General features: G+C 40.4%; 1 protein-coding gene across 1 annotated transcript in view; it reads right to left on the reverse strand.

Annotated features, from left to right (window-relative positions):
- Positions 1–2,303: 2,303 nt before the first annotated feature.
- Positions 2,304–23,620, reverse strand: part of RSF1 (remodeling and spacing factor 1) — a 43,369-nt gene continuing 22,052 nt past the window's right edge. The window contains exons 9-15 of the mRNA XM_009286132.2: positions 22,238–22,292; positions 20,834–20,943; positions 17,626–17,693; positions 16,274–16,481; positions 14,369–14,592; positions 12,065–12,253; positions 2,304–10,247 (exon numbers count right to left, since the gene is read on the reverse strand). Of these exons, the coding sequence (XP_009284407.1) occupies positions 9,673–10,247; positions 12,065–12,253; positions 14,369–14,592; positions 16,274–16,481; positions 17,626–17,693; positions 20,834–20,943; positions 22,238–22,292 (1,429 nt within the window). The 3' untranslated portion in view covers positions 2,304–9,672. The remainder of the gene's footprint in view (positions 10,248–12,064; positions 12,254–14,368; positions 14,593–16,273; positions 16,482–17,625; positions 17,694–20,833; positions 20,944–22,237; positions 22,293–23,620) is intronic.

Consider the following 23,620-nt stretch of genomic DNA (forward strand, 5'->3'; position numbering starts at 1 on the left):
CCAAGAGCCCATTTAGTTGTTACCTTGTTGGCATTGTTTTCAATCTTCCCTTTCATCAGTTTGAATTTACTTTTGAGGAGTCATTTACCTACCTGTATGCAAACCCAGGTTCTCACAAACACGAACCGATTATTAACAGAATTAGGTCTCCATCTTTCCTTTCTCTGGACTTTCCTAGTTACTGTCTTGGATAGCAAGGAGCCAAAGCAGCACATTCTGGAAAAAGAAAACGTGTGAAGAAACTAGGGGGAACAAGAACATAACGTGGTTCTTCTAGGCTGAGCTTTCTAAAATGTTTTGGAAAGCTCCTCAGCCACGCCTACCCATTTTGGATTCTAATTGTGCAAATAATTACTATTCATACAAATAATGACCTCGACCGAAATCAAAGCAACTTCTATAATGAAGTGATATTTAAACACTCCTGGAATACCTTGAAAAAACCAACAGAGGCAATATGAGATGAGGAAAAGGAAGCTTCTCGACCATCTTCAAGTTTGCTGGGCCAAGACAAGTGCTCATCTGGAAACAAAAATCTGCGATTCATCCGTGAATACAGATCAGACTGCAGCAGCTGGTGGGAAGAGATGCAAATACATGGAAACGCCCGTTCACCACACTTAGCAGTTATAAATCAATATTCCTGCTCACGTCCATCCCCTGTTATCTAACATGGCTGCCAATATCGGCCACGGAGACCCTTCACCACCTCTGTAGTTAACTGGAAATCACACAACAACTCCTTTAGATTGTTCTGAATTAAAATTTCTGAATGATTGAAGTTGAATTAAGCCACTGCAGTAGAGCAGTACAGAGTTAATTTCTCCTGCACACAAATGTGAGTCCTTCTCATGTCACATACCGCTCTTCCAAAAGAAGACAGGAAAAAAGGATGGTTTAAGCCCCGGCTGGGAAGTTGGTTTTGAGGCCAAGGCTTTAGGGAGGAGGAGAAATCCGCATCTGCCTCGCTTACAAGATCCAGATACTTCATACCCCAGTACTGAGTCTAGAATGTAACAGAAGTTCAGAGTGGGTAGACAGACATTTCCTTTAAGTTCATGAAGGAGACAGAATGGCACTATTTGAAAGCTCTTTTCCTCAGCTGTAAGAGCTTTAAAAAGTAAGTTACGATCCACCCCCACACCAATGCCTGAACATGGGATGTCCAAGAGTGATTTAGTCAATCAGGGCTGTGTTTAGAGGCAACGGAGAGAAGCAGGTACCTTCACAGGGTGATTAAGTCATCTTAGGACAGAAGGTAGGACTCGCCACCCGAGGGAGCCTGTTTCTCTCCACTGACTACAGGGCACTGCCTGCTGTAAGGTGGCCAGTTCAGGCTTAAACACCCAGAGTCTGTCAAAAATGCAAATGTAAAATTTTGGCATTTCATTTGGAGCAGGAGGATGGATTTCGCAGCGATTTCTCATCACTACAGGAAAACGCAGTAGCTTGACTATAACCACAGATGCATTCAAAGGAAAAAAAAGATTGACAGGCTTCAGTGATTCACAGAGAGAAATCACCCTTTTCTTCGATTCACCTCTCTCTCCCTGACTTTTTCCTGTTGAAGTCCTAGAGCATCATCGATGTCCACTGCCATAGCCACATGTCAGAACATCTACATCTTCAGTGCTTCTTTGCAGGCTTCCATCTAGTGGTTTTACACGTCTCAGCCTAAATAAATGAACCTAGCACCTCTCTCATTAGCACCACGTGGAAACCTCACAGATGTATGCTGGAACAGCCTAGCTGGGTACGGTGCCAGCTGCAAGTATGACCCTTGCAAACAAATACTGGTAACGACCAGGCAGATTTTCTCCCTGGCTGTAAGAATTCACCACTAATTCAGCAAGTATACAACTCCAACAGCAAACGAAATGGATGGTGTAGCATAAGGCAAGCACTGAACCCTCTTCAAGCTACTGGTTTTTGTCAAGTGACTGCAACATCACTGTGAAATTAGATATAAAAAATATGTAGAAGATGGAACACACGCAGAAAATCATCACAACTGCAAAAAGAAATCCATCGGGTCTTCCCCACTGTCAGCCAGAGCTGGTGAAAGAAAGAAAAACTCCGTCAACCGAGCTGCCATAACAACATCAACAGAAAACACAAGTTCTCCATTCCCGTGGCAGGCCCTGTCACCGTCACGGGCTGGAACGATACGCAGCAGCCATTACTTGGCTTATTTTAAAAGTAAAAAATAAATCCCTCCTGTATGTGCACGTGATGACCATTAAAAACGCACTTGTTTCTCCAATACACATTATACTTTGTACATCAAGTTATTTCAATTTTTTTTATTATGACAATTTACATGTCATATTTATATTAAAGAAATGACAGTAGATATTATAACAAAAACATTATGAAAGAAAAGTTACACAATTAGGCCTACAAGCTATAAAATGGCTTCAGGCCCAGCTTATACACAAAGAGTTCTGACCAGACTGTAGTGAGAGACAACGCTGAACAATTCATTAACAAAAATATTGGCACCAGCCTTAACATTTTTTTTTTTTTTACTTCATTTACAAGGAATACAGTATTTAAACAGTTGCGTACTGCAAATCTAAAAACATTAGCTGTTAATAAACTGCAGTTAACCCTTTGAGCACTGAGGCCACCATGACTTCCATTTAAAAAAGTTTTAATGCATCGTGTTTTACATGCACGTGGTATTACTGGTGGGGGGGAAAAGACAGTGAAAGCACCACCCAGTTTATGTGCAACAAGAATAACACTTCCAGTTTTTTCAACGTATCCCCCCCCCCCCCTCCACAACCACCCCCAGTGTCCCCTCGGTCCTTTCCCTTTTGATATTGTACAAGTCATGACTGAAGAGAGATTGAAAAACCAAGGTTCAGGACTCAAGAAACGCAAGGGTTAAACTCTACATAAAGAGCTCAGCTTGTGGAACTTTACCATGTTAACTCTTTAGAGAAAGAAAACAAAAATGAGGCCAACTGTGAATGAGACCATTTTTAAGGAACTCAAGGTTTCTTTGCAAACATACAAACAGCACACAGGAGTAAGACAAAACTGTATTTCATGTAAGTATATCTTAAATTTTAAGAGACCTATCTGGCAGGTTTGATCTAATTCTCACAGAATATCGGAGGATAACCATTCTGCTAGCAAGTAACCTGTTCTGTGTTACCTGGGACAATTAATACACCCGGTGTTTGTCTCATATACAGGATCTGTGCCTATGTGAGAACCATCGTGCATACCGAGAACGGTGACGTTACGCTTTTGAATGGGTCACATACCATCTCCTGGCTGCTGTAGGAGGGCTGTGAAACACAGGTAGGAACTAGCAACCACGTTGGCATTAACAACAACTCATTTTAATGCAAGTTAGGGGGAGGAGTACCATTTTAATGAATATAGTATAGGAATAAGATACTGTACAAGATTTTAGAGTCCATATAACGAGTATGAAATGGAAAATTAAACAAGGCTTGTAGCTTTATGATTTGATTTCCTTTTCTACCGCTAACTTGAGTAGCAGATTAGTATCTATTAAGGACTTTTAACTGCTCTAACTAACAAACGGTGCACTGGTAACTAGGCCTATCATGTTTTAGTAGAAGGACTTTATCCCCATAGAATCATTTAAGTCAAGTTCCGACAGACTAATCTAAGTTTAGTTGTGTGGGACACAGTAAGAGGAACAAACAACAAAGCAAACTGTGCGGGCTCCGACCGACGTCCCCAGAGGCAAACATTGTCATAATACTCTATGGAGTGATCCTAATTTTCTCCACATCCACGTTGCGCTGATGGATCGTTACCGATTCCCTCAAGGAAGGCCTCAAGTAGATTTTCCTGTTACTTTGAAGGTCAGGAGGAGAAAAGGAGGGTATCGGGATGACTCTCCTAAATGGAGACCTTCCATTGGAAATACAGTCTTTAAAGGGCGAGTCAGAAGTCGTTTTTAGGCCTGTCCGAGACCTGTCTTGCAAATGGCATGGGTTTGCATACACATTTTTCCGTTCCACTTCCCTCCATCCATTCCCCATCTCCTGCTGTTATTTGAAAGAGCATTCAAACAGCAGGAGAAAGCGACTCCGTCTGCACCTGGGGAACCAGTGAGACTGACTATACACAAAGTGCTGCAAAGTGCACAAAGTAAACCAACTGAACAAATAGAGCGACTCCATCGTTCAGTTCTCGTTAGTAACCTTTGGGGTTATATGTAGCAATAGTAGATATATCCGCAGACACACGTGCCTTCATTAAGCACGTGTCCCCTCTAACTGCTATATTGTCCCCTCTCCTGCTCCTCGGCTCAGGTGTGGGGTGCCAGCATTTACAAAATGATAGTCAAAAACCCAGGTTGTAGGACTTCCTTTTAATTGCAGTTAAATCTGGAGCCTTTACACCACATATTCAATTATAAAAACTTATCTACTTTAGAGTGTTCTATTCTTTCCCCCAGAAGCTGTACACAATCTTTTTTTAAGTGTCATACTAAGCAATATACATCTTTTGCAATATACAAAATAAGTTAAATTACTCCGAAGCGTTGGGACAATCAATTCCCAAGCACACGTTTTTGCTGTTTGGAACTATCTCAGTTAGTTACACCTAATCTAAAATAAGAGCTTGGTGAGTGGTGCGCGTTTTCAGAAGTGACTAGTAATCTTCGATACCCCAACTGCTGGGTGTCCAGCTTCAGAAATAATTTTCAATTGATAAATACTTCTGAAGCCAGAGCTCTCCGCTAGGTCTTGGATTGGGTACTCAACTGTAAAGCACCAAAAATTAGTCATACAGAATTTTTCTTACATCAGTATATACTGGAAAAAAATAAGGATCATTTCTGTTAGGAGTTTTTATTTTCTGCCTTCCAAGATTTCAAGTGAGATACAGTCCCTACCCCAACTGTTAGGGAAGGGGAGGAAGAAAAGACTACCAGGAAATGTGGGCTTGATCCTGCAAATCCTTACTTCAGACAATATCCTAAGTGCTTCTATAGAAGTTTTAAACACTTAAGGAATTGCAGAATTGTGTTCCTTCATGTGAATTGCTGGAGTTTCCCCCACCGTATTCAACACAATTTTTTTCAGAAAGTGACTGTTTTGGTTGGAGATATTTGATCTTTTATGTATATATTTATATATTTAAGGAATTTATATACCCAGTGAATCGGAAGCATACGTCAAATGTAAATACGTATCTAGGGTGCGCGCTGCACGTTACATCCATATTACAAGCCTGTGAATAGTAGTCACTGCACATGTACCCAAACCAATTTTCAAGGCCTATATATTGCTATTTTGAACTAGATGATACAAATCTCTTTGTCAGACCAGTTCTGGGGGCTAGCATTACTGCCATAATTTATTTAAATTACTGTATACAAAGCAAATTAAAAAAGCAGGTGCCATAAAAATTCCTCATTTACTTTTCATAAGAGAAGTTTGTGAAAATGTGTAATTTGAAACAATTATTTGAAAGTTTAGACCAGGCCTTCCTATCGAAGAGCACTGAAAACCAAGCTATAAGCGCCTGAAAACAGAGGTATAAAATGGACACCCTGACAATGAACTATTAAAATTATTAAACAGTTGCAGCATCTGGATACCAATGTAGTTCAAATGACAGATGTGAAGACAAATCAGAACAAGCATACCACTACCACACACTTTTTCTTTTGTGAACATACATTTTTTTCCCCTTGAGGTTCTTTGAGTAAGGTCTCTCGACAAGAGTTCAGACACAGCAATTAGAAAACAGAAGTGAACAGAAAACAAGTCCAGCTAAGTCATTCGCTCCCGCTATATGAAGAGTAACTGAGACACTTTAATCCAAAGAAATCTTGAAGGTGGCGTACTTCATAAATAGACCATTTAGAAAAAAGCATCTCTCTCTCTCTCAAGTGCTGTTAGAACAGAGCAATCTTTTCATTATAAAAAAAATCAGGAAGATACAGTAATTTTATAATGTAATTCAACATGTACAAAGTCAAACTATCAAACAGCTGATTGTTCAGCACTGATCTTCCTACATGATTTCAACACTAAGGGTTTTTTCAGTAGTTTGGTGATGTCATTTTCCATTTTATAATCAAGAATATGCTCAGGTTTAGAAGACTAAATAACTAGAAGACAGCAACTGCGGTGAAACCGAGTTCTTAATTCTACCACCCTTCCGGTTAGATTAACGCACCACATTCATTAATTGCAGAGCGGACCTACTGTGCACTTTGTGTCGCCGATAGTCACACGGGCTGCATGCAAGAAAGCAAACAGCCATCATTTATCTTGGTGACACAAAAAAAGTCCATTCCTCCACTCGATTTATAGGTTCTTCCCCTCACCAATGTTACCTCAACTGCACATAGAAATTAGTTCACTTTCTTCCCAATCAGTTATACTCTGCAGAGTTTGCACTGAAAAAAGACAAAGCTTTTAGTGACAACCTGTGTGGAATAAACAGGAGTTGGTTGAATAAATGCTTTGTATGTTCAGCCAAAAGCTGCTTGTTCTTGCACTTTTAAATCCCATTACGTTAAAAAAAATCCCTGGCCAGTTTTCACTGTTTCTCAAATGGTTTGAGCTTTCTGTTAGTCCAAAGCCACACCTGAAGATCAGTAGTCAAAGACATTTAACTTCTGACCTCACGATGAGTACAGAAGAGCACAAGATTGTAAGGATACCGGGAGGACATTTCCACTCTGGAATCACATATACATACTCTAACAGCATGAACCCTGTGCGGCAGGCAGCTGGCCTCACGTCAGAAAATGTCATCTTTCCAAATAGGAGACTCTGCATTTTCCACCAAGCAGGAAGCCTTAGAAATGAGAGAAATACGGGTTTGAAAATGTTAGTACTTTCTAGGGCATTTTTTCCAGTTTTTATTTGCACAACATTCCCACTGGTCTAAGGGGGAACTCTGGATCCTGGGGGATGAAGTTGTCTCGGGTACCGAAGGTGACTTAGAAGACAGAAAAGTTGTTTTTGAAAAGCGACCTATAGAAAGTAAAACTTGGTAACAACTTGTCATTCCGCATTTTTAAAATGCGATGCTCCTGATGTAAGGTTCAATGCTCCAGTTCCGCTTCCTGGTCTTTCCTGCTTTTACATCACTCCCTAACTCAGTACTCGTTTTTTTCCTGGTTGGTATATTCGGTGTTGTAACTCTCTTGTATTTTTCTACGTTCACAATTACTTGCCCACTAGGTATTTAACATTTGGGGTAGACTCTACAAGCAAGAATGTTTGCTACAGCACTGATCAGATACTAAAAGGCTCCATCAGGCAGCAAAAAAGATAATGGCACTGCCAAAACAAGTGAGAACCCATCGGTTGCACAGTGTTGCGGCATGTGAATCAGACGGTTTGCACTGCAAGTATTAAAAATGCTCAGCAATTATTGACATTGAAAAGTGGAAGCCATATGTTCTTGCTTGTTTTAAAATGTAAGTATCTATTTGAAATGTAGAAGCACTACGTTTGTGCCTCACCTAAGCAAAGAAAAACACTACAGTAGCTTAAAATGCTACATACGCTTTTAAGAACTCATTCTAAACTTCTGTGGCTTTTCACTACCCTGTTTTAATGTCTGCTCACGAAAACTGTTAATAGTTAACATCAGTGAGGTGGAAAAATATTTAATCTTTAATGGAATTAAGTTCTTATTTAGAAAGAGAGTGATTTCTCATTTTTTTTAAATCACAAGCTTGCTTAGCACAGCAGATAATGAGCGAGTTCCGTCTTTTTGCACCTCCGCTATTTCTAGTTTTATAGCAGGGTATGTGCACTGCTAGAACCCGAATGAGTAAGAGTCATGGAGTGGTTCTGATAGAACTTGTGGAGAAAGAGGTGGGGAAACAAAGCCAAGACTTTCAAGGCCAGAAGGTAGGTAATTTTTGGATCTAGGTTTTCTAGAGAGGTATTTAGTAAAGGCCTAATGCCGGTTTTATTACAGGAAAACAGAAGTGCTTAATGACTGACTAGTAAATACAATATAATGGAAGGGAATTAGGTGGGGCAGGAAAGGAGAACTCACTCCTCGGTGGCAGCAGCAGTTTTGGTGCATCCATTGCCGGCAATGGACATAAACACCAGTCAAAAATCCAAATCTCGGAGCAAAAGGATTAATAGACGTGACCTTTTTGGATTTCAATGTTTGGCAGATCTGTTTGAGCTGTCTGTGTGCTACAACATGTATAAACGCTACAGCCTGCATCTTAATTCAGAGTAAAGAGAAAACTGAATGCTACCCAAAACAAATTTCAGTTCTGCTCTTTATGTGCCCCATGTTGGGTTTTTTTTTCTTTTGTTGTCTTTTTCTTTTCTTGAATAAAAGCACGTATCACTTCATGCCCACTCAAAAGTTGATGAGATGTCTTGGAGTCAAGCGTTTTCTCTCAGAAATACTGCCTTCTTGAAACCAGTTGGTCACATGACAATTATTAAAATGTATTTTAAGAAAATTCTAATGGCCAAAGGCCAACACTACATTCAAAACCTGCTAATACATCCAGGCAGATAAGTAAAATCAAAATAAAACCACACACAAACCCCAAACAGAAAACCTCCAAAAGGAAAAACTGTTCCATTTGTTTACTTCAATTTGAAGTAGATATTAAGGACATGAATGGACCAGTCACGGTTTATTTGAAAATCCCTCAATCCTCTGATGCACTGTCATTCTGTGGTCAGTGCCGTTTGTACAAACGTATTTCGTTCAGAATACTCCCAACAGATGGTGAAACTCAAGTGGCCGGGCAGCTACCGCAGGGTTCTTTTGTCTGTAAAAAAAAAGTCTGCAGCACGTCAAGGTGCCATCCAGCTTACAGACTAACTTCACATCAATACGTCCTCCCACTAGACACTGTGCATCGAAGACCATCTGATGAACTATGCATGAGATAGCTTTATAAATTCATGGCTAGCGTGTTTCGACTGTCAAAAACGTCATTACAGTACACTTTACTGTACAAACACTTTAAAGGATGTTTATTAGGAAAGTCTGCAAGTCATAATGGATAGCAGAGTTCTTGTTTATGGTACCTTCTTGGCCTCTAATAATTCTGTTTGCCTCCAGTATTAAAATCAAACTGCTTCCATGAAGGTGATTACTAAAATGAGCTATGGTATGTTAACCTACAACTCACAAAATGCGACAGTACAGACATTAATTTTTTTTTTTAACTGTCTGTTAAGTTGTAATCTAAGTTGTGAACATTTAAATATAATATATATCTCATATGAAAAAGCTAAAGCACAAGTGCTTCTGCACCCCCCGCCCCACCCCTTGAGCCAAACCCACGCCAGTTCCGGTTTGGGCCCTGACCGATTTGGAATGCTTTCTTAGGCCACCCATTTCCACAAATTTGTATGCACTCAGGAAATATAAAGTCAAAAATATACAAATCTCTTGTTGTTATAAGGTTTTTGTGAGTGAAATTACCCAGGACCATGGACTTGGAAGGAGAAGGGGGGGGGGCGGGGTAAGAGGGGGAATTTACAGCAATTCATCTTCAAAGTTCAAAACTGGTCACTTCACAGAAAGACTGCAGGACTGGTGAAATTCTTGCTTCTAAAAAGTGATACTGTAGTGGAGAATTTTCTAGGAAAAATAAAACAGCTTTTAATAACTGGCCCGCTGGTATGAGCTACCGTGGAATAAATTAGCACAAAAATGGAAGTCTTATAACTGTTCACTGTTACAGACGTAGTCAACGAGGTCAGTCACTCTCAAAAGTTCGTCTTCATCTTCCTCCGGCCCTACTGCTTCCTGCCCGCTCCCCGTCCCGTTGGGCGCCAGGCTGGCGCTGGCTGTGCTGTCCTTGGGGGCCTGGGTCTTCTCGCTTGGCTTGCCAATCAAGTTCTCAATGGTTTTACCTGGGCTCTGTCCGTTGGTGGAAGGCAAGTCCACCAGGCTGTAGTCCAAAGGGCTCTCTACTTTCCCTACGTTATCAAAGTCATCTTCGTCATCGCTTTCTATCCGGTAGCAGTGCTTCTTGGTGTTGTCTTGAGGAGCTTGTGGTGCTGGCAGCTTATTTGCAGGAGCGGGGTTTTCTGCATCGTCATTAGCATTTTCGCAGTTATCTTCGTCGTCTGTTTCGATTCGATTCAGCCGTTTGCGGACAGGCCTCCCTTCGTCTTCCTCATCCTCTCCTTCTTCCTCAGAGTAGTCATCTGTACTTCGCCGACGTTTTCGAATCAATCGCTTTGACTCCTTTGTGGATTCATCATCTTCAGAGTTCTTCGATGTGTAGCTCTCTGCAATAAGCAGCAGACTTAAAGCCATTAGCAAATCTGAGTGCAACCAAAACAATTACACTTTTTTATTTCTCATCTTTCCCACCCATTAAAAAGCCCTCTCTCTCTCCCTCTCACCACACGCATTTCCATCTCCTTCCCCAGGTTCCCCAGCCATGTCAAAACGCTGGCATTCTTTTTACTTTTTAAATAAACTGCTCGAGTAGCAAAGACCAACAATTTGTTGATACTCTGCTTCCAATCTGAGGAGTACCGAGGGCTTTGGAGGCAGGTGTATTCCCCCCTAAAAGTGGTAACTGCATGCCAGGAATAACGCAGAACTGTATCCCTAATCTCACAGCACCCGCTTTGCACCCTTCCAGAACCTGAGAGCCCAAATAATGGCTGCACTATCGTAAAAAGATATATATATACACACACACACACAACTGTACTATACCCCCGTCACTCCCAAATTATATACAACTTCTTCCAAAGCATATGAACACTGCCTAACTGTCACCTGAAGTTTGCTGCCCTTTAATGGGAGGCCTTTTTTTTTTTTTTGGCAAACTGGAACATTGCCTACACGCTGACAGCCTTTACACTGACCCTTGATGGCTTAGGTGAGAAAAGACAGAGACTGAAAGATCAAATGGCAAACACTATTTGCTGTCTCCTTGTGATTTCCATTAGAAATGCATGTGAACTGTCATTTTAAAGGGTATTATTTAATGTAGGTTCGAGTTGCTAGAGGCTCTGTCAGAGTTCCTGTATTTTCAACATAATTACGTTTCCAGTAACGCTGTTACATATTTTATAACACAGTGTGGGAGAGTACTGGAATGGTACTAAATGGTGCTGATTTCAATATGCAAAAAGCCAGTACCAAAAAGACCTGAGGAAATAGGATTTCATGGAGAAAAAAAGACACCATCAGTCAGGCACAGTTTAAAGTCACAAGTGCAGGCAGCAAAAAACTCCGCCACCATATAGCAGATTCTTAGCAGAGAGCCTATACATCGTACGTCTGAGAACAGACTGTACTGAAGTATAAGATCAAGTTTTTGAGATACTATACGGCTGTGTTACATACTTGTTTCCCTTCATCTAAGAGGATCTTCTAACACTCTGTAAACGCAGGCCAGCACTTCCAAAACTTACCTACAAATCAGAGGCGCTCGGCCTGTCAAGCGTGGCTGATTTTCTGAGGAAGCCTGGCATCCATTGCAACCCGTACCGCTCAGCGTCTCTGAAAGCCGGACCTAAGGTCTCATAAGCTGGGCGCCCAGAATGTAAAGCACCCGAAGTCAGCGGTTGCTTTTGTAAAAGCTAATTTTACATCAAAACGCACACCAGTCGCTCGTGGTGTGACTGACATTACTGAGAGCAGGCTTCTGTACTTCTCACAGCTCCTTCAAACCAGAGATTGAATGGGTCTTAACCACCAGCACAAATACAATCGGGGCACCAGAAATAATACCCTTTCTCCTACAAAAGAGAATCTTTAAAGACTCGTGGGATGAAGCTTTGTGACCTCTTAACAGAAAAGTGGTGAAACAGTTACGTTAGTGCCATTTTTGGAATCCCAGCACTCCGCGCCAGACACAGTCAATTCGGACCTGGAAGTCAGGATTAGGGACAACGATGACTTTGAGAAGTGACTGTAACAGTGCATCATAAAGTACCAGTGGACTGTTTCAGAAGGAAACAGTTTGAGAAACATCACGGAACTCTAGAAAGAAGATTCTCCAAAATCTCTGAATTATATACAGTTTTCTCTTCATGCTAATGCTGACATACACCAGCTCCTGCAAACAGTGGACTGTTTGTTTTACCTTCACTATCTGAAGTGGAGAGCCTGCGTTTATGAACTCTTCTTAACTCCTTCCCATATCGGACACTTTTCTGTGAGCCATCACTTTCTGAATCTTCCTTATAATTAACTTGTCTCTTCTGATTCCGTCTTGATCTTCTCCTAGTTTCCAGGTAATCGTCATCACTGTAATCTGTGTAATCACCACTCTCTGTACAGAAGAAAACAGTGACGCGCGTTACTCCATTAAAGCAAAACTGCACAATTTAGTTAAGCTCTAGACCGGCACCAATAAAATCATGCGCTCTTCCAGCACAGGAGAGTCTCAACCATCATGCCTTGTTACCCTGACCCATTCCAGGCTCATGCATCAGTTCCCCCACTCATCGTCAGCATAGAATTGTTTGATTTTAAAATCTCACAAACCTTTTTCCTGTCTCCCTCAAACTCCGCCAGAACAGGTTTTCTGTCAGTGTTTTTGTTCCCTCATCTCTACTGGTGCCAAAGATGCCTCTACAATTCCTGACAGTTGAAACAACCTTACTGAATCGGAGTTGTTGATGCACATTACCACTGATGCTGGAAAGTCCCTTCTGTTTTTAAAATTTAAATAAATTGTACTCTACTCAAACACTTCTAAGAATAGGTAAATGAAAAACCACTGACAAGATGAAACTCCAGCTAAGATCTGAGTTACAGAATTTAAATTAACAAGAAAAATCAGTCTCACTCGATCATAAGCTTGCTTAAAACAAAAACTGTATAGAAGAAACTTACCATCATTCACAGTTCTTCCTGCACCAGTCTACTGCAGCTAGTGTCTTTAAGAATTAGTTATTTACATCAGCTGAAAATAGCCTTGCATCAACTTTAGCTGCTTTTTCACTGAGCTGTGCCAGAACAATTATCCCAAGATACATTTCTATACATGTCACATACTATTAAGTTAGTGATTGACATGAGTCACAGATCCAAGTGGCATCCTCTTTACTTCCTAAAATATTAGAGAAAGAATCGGAGCAAGTCAACAAGAACAACCACCTTCAGAAAGAAACTCCGTCTCTGGAGACTGAGAACAAAGCCACTCGCAGGGTACCTTATTTCCTTAGCTCAAAATAGGGTTAAGGCAGGATCCTGAGGGACAATAACAGGGGTAAACAGAGAAACACAGAGTTAGGACTATACTCTTAGAAACATAAGGAATGAAACTGGAACCGGCTGATTTTATCACAGATGTGTGTCTACCAGGAAACAAATAGTTGCTGCTGTGCATTGTAGAATAGATGCGCAATTAGACTTCTGCCAGTATCTTCACTGGTAACAGCTTACAATTGGTGCAATAATGCATTCAGGACAGGGAGACAGCAACTATTTTAAGTGCATATAGCTATCTTCATCTGTCCATGCATGAACCCTCCTTTTGGAAACCAGTACTTCAAAGCAATTTCCTCCGTGTTCATCATCTATGTTCTAGAGAGACAGATAAAACACTGGAAAGGTAACACACACTGCAATAAGTTAACATTCCAGTGTACTTAGTACCTTAAATTCACAATAAAAATAAGTAAAAATAAGTGCTTATGTATCTGGCACTTTCTAGGACTGGGTCTGAAATGAAGCAGAAACAAGGAGGACAGTCTTCAGAGAAAGATGCTAATCATGAAAAGATGTGAGTATTGCGTAGGTATTCTCACACTTCAGACTGTGCAAACAGAAAACGAACTGGTTGAAGGACAAGCAGAATAAAGTGAATCATTAGGTTCTCCTGTGATGCAAGAGTCTTCAGCTACTAAAGATCAAAAGGGATAATCGTAGAAGAGACGGATTCAAGGTGTTATAGTTTGCTTTCAAGCCTACCAGAGAACACAGAATGCCATACAACTGAAGGAATTTTCTTCCATACAAAGCGAGGGAAACATGTTTCTTGCAGAAGCTTTTTCAAAGGTATTCAGAAGGTCTTCAAGTAGCTATAAAGAAGTACATTTTTGCCTCCATCCTTTCTCTTCCCTGCAATCATGTTCCAAAAAGGAAGATGCAGAACACCTGAAACTCTCCACCAAGGTGCCCTTTTGAATCGTAACACGAGCATTCATTTAAATACATATTTACCTACAATGCCAAGAACCTAGTACTCAATACTAGTTTTCTGCAGAATATTCACAGCAGAACAGGCAGCAAACTGCTTTACAGACAGGGAGCAAAGATGACATCTGAATTGATCAAAGCAACCAAACAAGTTAGTGTCAGTCGTGGCAGGAAACTGAAACTTCCACTCTTCCTCTCTCCTGTACAGACTATTTAGTATGTTTAAGACTCTCATACTCACCAGATTCTCTGCTTGAATTGTCTTCAGAATCTTCATCTTCGTCATCTTCAGAATATTTTTTCTTGACTGTTTTCCTTCGTAACCGCCTGCTTTGCCTCATGGGCCTGGAGAGGTGTCGCCTGGATATGCGGGCACAGAACTCTGAATCGCTGTCTTCGTTTGATGGTGGGTCGTCTTCACTTTCATCCAGATTTTCCTCTGATATAACAAACTCGTCCTGAGATCTGTTCGAAGAGAGACCATAGACAACAGAGATAGATATCGGAAACAAAGGATCGAAACAGTTACTACTATTTTACAAGCAAGTGATATATGCAAAGTAAGTATTATCTTACACAGAAAAACACACAAATCTTACAGTAATAATGCGGAGCAAAGATCCAGAGAGAGCAAACTGCCATCACTGACATTAGGTTTCAGTTGTACCCTTGTGATGTAGCTTTACAGTGCATTCGTTACACAGCAGATTAGAACAGCAGGTGAATACAAACACTCTGTCAAACTGAGACTGCAGGTGACATTTACAAAGGACAGATTCTAGAGTGTTCATATCATACACTGCAAAGTGACATCTGCATAGCAATAACTATGGACGAGCATCACCTGCAGAGGGGGGAAAAACCACCCACCGTGTTCCAGCAGAGATGACCTCCCCTTCATGAACCAAGCACTGTCCTACACCATTTCTGAGAATTACAATATGGTGTCTGAACACAAAATTGTTGCTCTCATGCAAAACATGCATCTCGCAAGCTTAGCAGCTTGTAACACTCACTTCGTTTCGAAAGTGAACAAAGGCTTTTTTAAAAACCGCTGAGCACTGAAGGTACAGAGTCACTTGCGTTTGGCCGCCAGCCGAAATGTAAATTCCAGTATAACATCCAGAAGGCATTCAGCAGAGGATGGAGTTGAAAATGCATGAGCACACTTTGACAGATCAATGCGCTATGAATTCTGTGAGATTTCCGCAAGCTACACTCACTGATTGGAAATTTCCAGCACATTTAGCTCAACTATTCAGGGTGCCACTGAAATGTCCTCAGCATGGTCACAGGTGAAAAACAAAGCTCAAGATTTGCATCTATGTTGTACAGATTATCCATACACTTCGTAAATTGACTCAGTGACTGGTGTAAAGCTTTAAATGTTGATGGTGAAGAGCCTAGACCTCATGCTCCATTGTTTCTTCACTGAGGCATAAAGGATGTCTAAAATGATTGTTAAATTTTTTAACATTAGGAATTCCCCAGACCGAACAATGAGAAATTCCACAGAAAGTTTCAGTTAGCCAGAGCAATACCCATTTAGCGTTTGAAGCTTCACATGACACGTATTTGTTGTCTACAGTATAAACCACTTCTTCGGCTGTTTTCAAACTCTATCTCCTAGAGAGCAGAAATCAAGAACTGATTTCAGAACCTGCATGTCAAATTCTGTATGCTCTAAATGGGGAAATTTTACTCTTCCAATTTCTAAATGGCAATCAGACCCAATAAAAATTCCACAAAACACAACACATTCTCAAAAGGAAACAGCCAGCCTCCTTTTAGCTACAACTTTGTGAAGGATTTCTGCTAGGCAGTCACATCTGTCAGAGGACTGAGCCTGTCTGGCTCCTTCCCTAACATAACCGTGTATAGAACCCCACAGCGTGGCCTCAAACATACCAGTAACATTTCCAGAGCATGTTTTGCTTAAAATACAGGTTGAATGATTTCAGCACATGGATCCAGAGTGCAGTTTTTCCAATACAGTGGTGTTCCCCTAGGCCAGGAGGACTTTTGCTGGCACTGTGCTATTCCAGCACTGGGCACATGCTCCTAATGATCGTTTCAGGGGCATCGCAGAGTCACAGAAGCCTGTAGCGGTCCGTGACTTGTGGCGGAAGTTAAATTGCAGACCTACCCATCACTGATCTTGAATTCATCCTCACTCTCTTCTTCATCCAGATTACTGTCACTGTCCAAGTCATTTAGTCGCCGTCGTTTCTTGCGTCGTGCTGCAGCAGCCCTTTGCGGTCGCTTGTTTTCTTTCCTTTCTTCCTCTAGGATTGTGGAAATGTCTTTGCCACGGTGACCTGTGATATTAGACATGTCTTTGCCTCTGCCAATGCCTGAATTCAGTAACAGAAAGGGGAAAAAAGAGCAAGTTTATTTTTTGTTTAACTTTATACGTATCTTTCTCCCATGCCTCTAGCTTCAGTTTATTTTCTGTAAAGCAGAGTATTTTTTTTGTCATGCAAGACTCTGTCTGGAGTCTTGTTCCCGACACACACAGCCGCAGCTGTGGTCACCTGGAAATACCAAAGTCCACATGGAAGACAGCGGCTAGTGTCAGCATTCTGATACTCAGCCCCAACCCACATTATTACCAATGCTAGTGCCTTTTGAGTAGGGCAGATACCAGAAAATACATTTTCTTCACAATGCTGAATATCCTTCTTGGGAAATGAAGTGTTTAAGTTGCTGTTTGGCCGGGAAGTGGAGTTTCTGAAAAGCTGGTTTTACTGTTGAGACTTAGTTGTGTTTATTATATGGGTCTTGTGTTACACACCCCCAGACACCCGATTTTCAGATTGTCTGTATACATCCACCAAGCTTCTGAAAACTGGTGCCCTTATGGAGATGCCACAAGGCAAACAACTGAGGGATAATGTTTCATGGTGGTTTTCTCCAGGCAAGTTAAGGTGATGCAGAAGCACAAATCCATCTACATCCCTCAGATACTGTTGAGGATCTCTCTTTTGGTCCCCTACGTTGCCTTAACAGGCAACAAAGAACATAATTTCACTTTATTCACATTCAACTGAGAAGTGCTTACAGATCCGGACTAATATTTTTAAGATGACTTTGTAGACCCAGTCTTTACGGGGTCCAATGATGGACCAATTTATAAGCCAAATTTATACAGGGGACAAATGTCAATAGCGCTAGCTGCCATTCCAATCTCAAATCCAAAACTTGGCAAATTAATTTTAAGAGTTTTCTTGTCATGCTTATTCACTGCATTCGTATATCAAAACATGTACAAGCTGAATTTAACTATCAAGGCCAAATACTTTTTGGCATCTTTTGGCAGCCTGGGAGGGCCATTCCCAAGGGAAATTATTTAGTTTGATTCCAAAAATACAGCAGTAAGAACTGTAAACTACAAAGTTTAAGGGAGGGGATTGTATTTGTTGCTTCTCACATCAAAATAAATTTGGTCTCAAATCTTATCACCATTGCAATGAAAAACAAACAACATCAGAAACATACCTCCTCCATCAGCCTCCTTGATATCATCTTCAATTGCCTCATCAATTGCCTCATCAAATTCATCAAACCTAAAAGTAACAGCTTTCGTTTACCACTTTGAAGTGAACCCTAATTAAATTATATTATGAAAGCATACCTCAAAATCTAAAACTGGTCTAAGAAATCACACTGCACAGACAATGGGCTGGATATATAATAAAATAACAAAGATAATGGGCTGGATTGATGATAAAATAGCCATTTTTTAAAAGGTGTGTTTCTTATTTCTACTTGCTAGCAGATTATTTATCATTGCCTGGCTGTCTTACTATTGGTTTATGTGAACAGAAAACCACTTTCATTTTACGTGACATACCACTGAATTTACCAATGTATAATTTGAAAGTTCTTTAAGATGATATCAGTGGCACTTTTCACACAAAGTATTAGTCATTTTTTCTACACCTTTTATTAGATGACATACGCACTACCAATCTGCAAGACAGACTTTCTGAAAAGCACCTATTAAAGTCAGAGTAAATTTATGCATCCTGTCTAAGTTTTCCTTGAAAACTTATTTCAGATAGCTTCTTTCTCCTCTTAAAGCTCACGGTAATGACACTTTATGGATCTGCAACATCCTAAGCTGAACACATAAAACATACTGTATGCTGTTCTTTGTAATTACGTAGACATAACTAAATAGGGCAAACAGAAGGAAAATATTTGAGTACATTTGTCCTGCAGCAGCTTTAAAACTGCATAAATCTCTGCACGCTGAGTAACTCATTTAAAGGGAACAGCAAATGGAGGAAAAAGGATCCGGTCCTTTTACACAGATGACTTCAGTTTGTTTCTTCTGTTATGAGTTCAAATCCCGTAAAAAAGGATTGTCGCCTGTATCACCAAATAGATGCCTTGAGATATAACATGCAAAACTACAAATTTTATTAACTACGTAGGAAAGACATTTTATTTAGATGCAAGTTTTTCTTCTCATTTAAAAAAAATTTTTTTTTTTTTTAGATAAAAACAACAATTGAACAATACTTTCATTAAAGATTCAGTTTCTCAGTCACGAAAGAAAGATTACAGTTATATTTATCTTGGTCTTCCATAGTAACCTCCAGCAGAACAAGAAAAGAATAGATCTAATATTACTCTGTATTCCAATAGTAAGCATAAAACACCTTCTCCTTTAAAAATAAGGTGATGGATTTCTGGTCTCTTTATATTCCCTAAGAACAACTGCATGTCACGTTTACAGCTTTACACAGCAAGGAAGTAACTCTGAAATTATTCCATCAATAAGATTAGTTCCACATTACTCAAACACTATTTTCCCTCCTCACCGCTAAAAAAACCCAACTGTTTAAAATGCAAGAAATCACTTAACGCTTTTGAATCACTGCTAACAAATAACCTGAGCTCAAACATGAGCTGACAGCTCCTTGTCCGTTAGGTGTAATGGAACATAATTTCTGCTGCTGCTGCTTTATCCATAACGCAGATTTCTGCTAACCTCCTCACGAGAGGACTCAACAGATGACTCTGCTAAAAAACCCCAACTGTTTAAAATGCAAGAAATCACTTAACGCTTTTGAATCACTGCTAACAAATAACCTGAGCTCAAACATGAGCTGACAGCTCCTTGTCCGTTAGGTGTAATGGAACATAATTTCTGCTGCTGCTGCTTTATCCATAACGCAGATTTCTGCTAACCTCCTCACGAGAGGACTCAACAGATGACTCGGGTGATACAAAGGGATTACATATCTTTAGAGAACCAGAACGCTACACAATACAGATTTGTCTGTAAGCGGAATAAGACGTTTAGCATTTATTTTCCCCCGCTGAAGGAAAGCATACACAATTCTCAGTGACACTAGCAGGACTTCACTGCGGACATATAAATTTGAAGTGACACACTGACACGTGTAATATTTCCACCAGCTCAGAGTTGTGTGTATATGATGTAGCCTGTAAGAAAGACTGTGTCATTTTGTATCAGATTGATTTTTCCAGAGCAACATTATATGAAACATGATTTCCAATAAAAATTATTGTCTTTGCACAACATGCGTCCTGCTGAAGTCGTGCCAGATACCCTACAGGCAAGATTTTTTTTTTCTCTTCGTCAGATGTTGCCTGACCTGTCACGAACATAATAGCAAATCTATACCATCTTGCCTGTGGCACAACGTTCCTTACAGAAATACTTCATTTCCCAAAGCAGCAATGGCGTTTTCATTGCTGTGGCTTTTGCTGTTAATTTAAAAAGTTACTGAAAATCAACAGCTAAGCAAGGTCAGACTGAGTTTTCTGAATAGGCTGGAAAACTCAGCATATACAAACACCGTTGCCTCTCCTAAACAGCAAAACCAGACTGACTATGAGTTTAATCATGGTTACTGTTGGAAGGTTTTGAAAGCTGTAATGTTCTAATTTTTTATGACAAAGGTCTACATAGAGCAAGTACAGGAAAGACAGTACTTTTTTTTTATACATTCTTCTCTAATCCCAAACGGCAGCCTACTTGTCCGGTGGACTGAAGAGGATATGGAGGTATCTCTATCTCTAAATAATCTCAAGGTATTATTTAGAAAACAGTTTATAAAACACCTTGGTAATGCACTGAGAATAAAAGATAATATTAAGATCATGCTGAGTTTTGGAAACTTTAGTGACCTGTTCTACTTTCAGAATGCACAGAGTCTAAATATCTTGAAATTTTAATTTACTAATTGCATTTTTATCACAATTTCTCTAAGGAGTTACAGACCATTTTTAGATAGATGTACTGTCTCATAATTGCATTTTAAGTTTCATGCCCCTTCCATGTAAAGAAGCTGTAAGGGGGCAAAAAAGAGAGAGAGGAATTTACGGCCTTTAGACACAAGCATAAGTCTCCCTTTCGGCAGAAAGGGGAGGTATGATTCACCTGCTTTAACTTACTCCAGAAACTGCAGTAACACCAAAACCTTCTCTGGTATTCCCAAAGTACTATATACATTTTATTCTTTTTATGCATCATCCCTTCACTATAGCACCTCATATGCTTTTACAACCATCAAGCATAAGCAAGTTTTCAGAGGAAAGAACAAAGACACTTTAGTTGGGCCTCTCTTTTCAATGTGAAAGTGTGCGTGGGAAGCGGTGGGTTGCTTGAGAAAGAAAACGACAGTATGACTTTTCTTTGTTTCACAAGCTATTTAAACAAGCTGCTGACCTGTAGCTTATGCACTTTCGGGTTCTGGTAGACCTCCTTTCAAGCAGCTTTGATTTTGGCTTTTTGGAATCTTTCTTCTTTTCTTCCTGACCTTCAGGTATTTCTGGCTCCTGTTCACATCAGACAGAAGTGTCAAAAAGCTTTATCTCCCCCCTCCCTCCACACTCATTATGACTGAACTCATACGGTACAGATATTCGTACAATCTAGAAAGCTCAGATGCCCAACACAACGCATTTTGGCTTCTAATATAACGACTTGTTACCGCAGGGTTCAGGTGAACACTTGCGCATATTGCCCTTACTGGCTACATGATTTCACAAACGCAGAGTTTAAGCGTTCAGGCTAGCGTATCGTTGTGTTGAGACTACAACGCTGAGATCATGCCTCAGGTGATACTCCCAGGACTAGTAAATGCAGCGGATGAATAAATCGTTGCTAGCATCTCTACATACTGAGCACAGGGACACCTTTACATGGTGCAGTTTCAATAAAGTTCCACGCAGGTTAATTTTATGATATTGTTTCCAAGTTATTCATTAAAAAAAAAAATCTGCCCCCAGGCTGAATTTTTCAAATATTTGCTGCCAGCCGTAGACTCTTTTGCAAGTTTGTAAAATCTGTTATCTGTTATCCAGAGACAGGGGGAGAAAGTTGGCTTTATTACAGTCAGAGTGGAAAGCCTATGTTTAAAACAAACAAGAGTTTCATTTTAAGCTCTCATGCAAGAAACATTATACAATTTTGGACGAAGGCATTTGGCTAAGACTTCAAGAGAATTGCTTTAAAATGTATTTAAGAAGTGAGAAGAGGCTGTTCTCCACATGAATAAAAACATTCTTCCTCTTCTGTAAAGGGAAACCATATAAAAGCATCTGTTAACAAAACACTAAATGATTATAGTTTTTAACCACATGTGACTTCAATATACATTTGTCAGAGGCAAATGTTATGCTTCTAATAGATACTACATATTCCCTCTGAAGCATAAGCCAGAAACATTTGTTTCCATCAATTCCAAAGGAAAGCTATGGCAATTAGCTCAGACCTAGATAACTATACAGCAGACACCAGCGTTAATAAACCGAATCCCACCTTTATAAACTACAGAATGGTAGAGCACTCTACTCGGAACCCAGCTGTAATGGGTAGGGAGGCGATTCTGCAGTCCTTCACTGACAGAGGACTGTGTGGCACCAGTTGGCTCTAATAAACACAATAAAGCTCCCTTGGTTTCTCTGCTAAATTCAATCTCAGTCTAAAACAAAGGGTCTAGAATTATTTCTGACCTGCATATAGATTGATTTTTCTATCCAAGAGGCTACTAGCGCTTCTAACACACCACTGAGAAACTTCGTCCCTGAGAAGTTTGAAAAATAAAACACCACAGACACAGTAACTTACCTGAGGTGGAATGATGTTCTCAATACTGATACCCACATACACCAATCGCTCTTTTCTTTAGGAGAGAAAAAATGAAAATAAGCTTACAGAAAGACTGCAGATATCTGAAATAATGCTGTAATTAGCACCGTTTGAAGCTCTTGCTATCACCAGGCAGAAGCATCCCAAGAGGATGTTCCAACTGAAAACAGTTATTTTAATTGAAATTATGTGCTAAATCTCATACGATTACATTTTCTTGCAGGCATAATGTAAGAGATTTCCAAAGAGTTCTGACAAACAACAGTACTTGAAGATTGCAGGCACCACAGAAATGATTGAACTGGGGTGTGACAAGCAATTAAAAAACAACTGAAAAATAATATTGTTGTGATCAAGATTATGCTGTCAGATCCATAACTACCACCAACCTTGGAGGCGCTAAAAGATAAAACAGAAATTCAAAAATCACACTGAACTGGAAAAATTACGTAAAGATGGGATGCAATCCAAAACGGACAAGTGCCAGATTTTAGACCCAGGCAGGAACAATCAACTCTAGAAACACCGGGGAGCAAATAACTGCCTACGTAGCAATTCTTTGCCAGAGGAGAACAGCCTGAACAAAGATCAACAGAGTCAAGCTGCTGCGGAAACAACCGTGATGACAGATGGACGTGTGAACAGGAGAACAGCCTGCTGAAGGAAGCCAGCCACGGTAGTCAGCCCTGTTCACACCTAGCTGGAGTACTTGGTGCCATCTGGGCACCACACATACTTCGAGAAAGATGTGATCCAGCTGAAGAGTTCAGAGCTAGCCAGTGGGAGTTATTGGAGGGCAGCAGACATGCCCTATTGAGAAAGGCTGAAAAAAACAGAATAGATTGGTCTAGAGAACACTAGACCGAAGACGGGAGAGCGAACAGTTCTCAAATACAGGAAAGACTCTTGTAAGGAGAAGTAGGCTGTCCTCCTTGTCCACAGTACATTACAGGATTAAATCAAAGTAAGTAAAATTCAGTTTAGACTTGGCTTGCCTCAACTCTAGCATCCTGTATCATCTCAATTGCCCTGAGCACAACTCTGGCTCCTGGCCTCTACTTGTGGCTCCTGAAGGACACAAGTCTCCCATAGGTCTTGTGGTATCTGTCAGTCCCAACTAGAGATGTCTTGGATACCCTAGCACCTCGCAAACAGCACTGGGTGCTGGTCTTCAGGCTACGGAATTGAGCTTTCAAAAACGCAGTCTGTCAGGAAGAACAGCCAGGTACTGCAACAGACTGAGGTGGGTAACCAAACTGCCATCACCATAGCATCCCTACCAGCCTTTTTCTAGGAAAACAAGGGATAATTTAAACAAATTAAGATATCAAAGAAAGTTGGTGGCATTTATTGGGCTCTGCA

This window comes from Aptenodytes forsteri, unplaced genomic scaffold (genome assembly GCF_000699145.1).
Source record: "Aptenodytes forsteri isolate BGI_AS27 unplaced genomic scaffold, ASM69914v1 Scaffold231, whole genome shotgun sequence".
NCBI classification, from domain to species: domain Eukaryota; kingdom Metazoa; phylum Chordata; class Aves; order Sphenisciformes; family Spheniscidae; genus Aptenodytes; species Aptenodytes forsteri.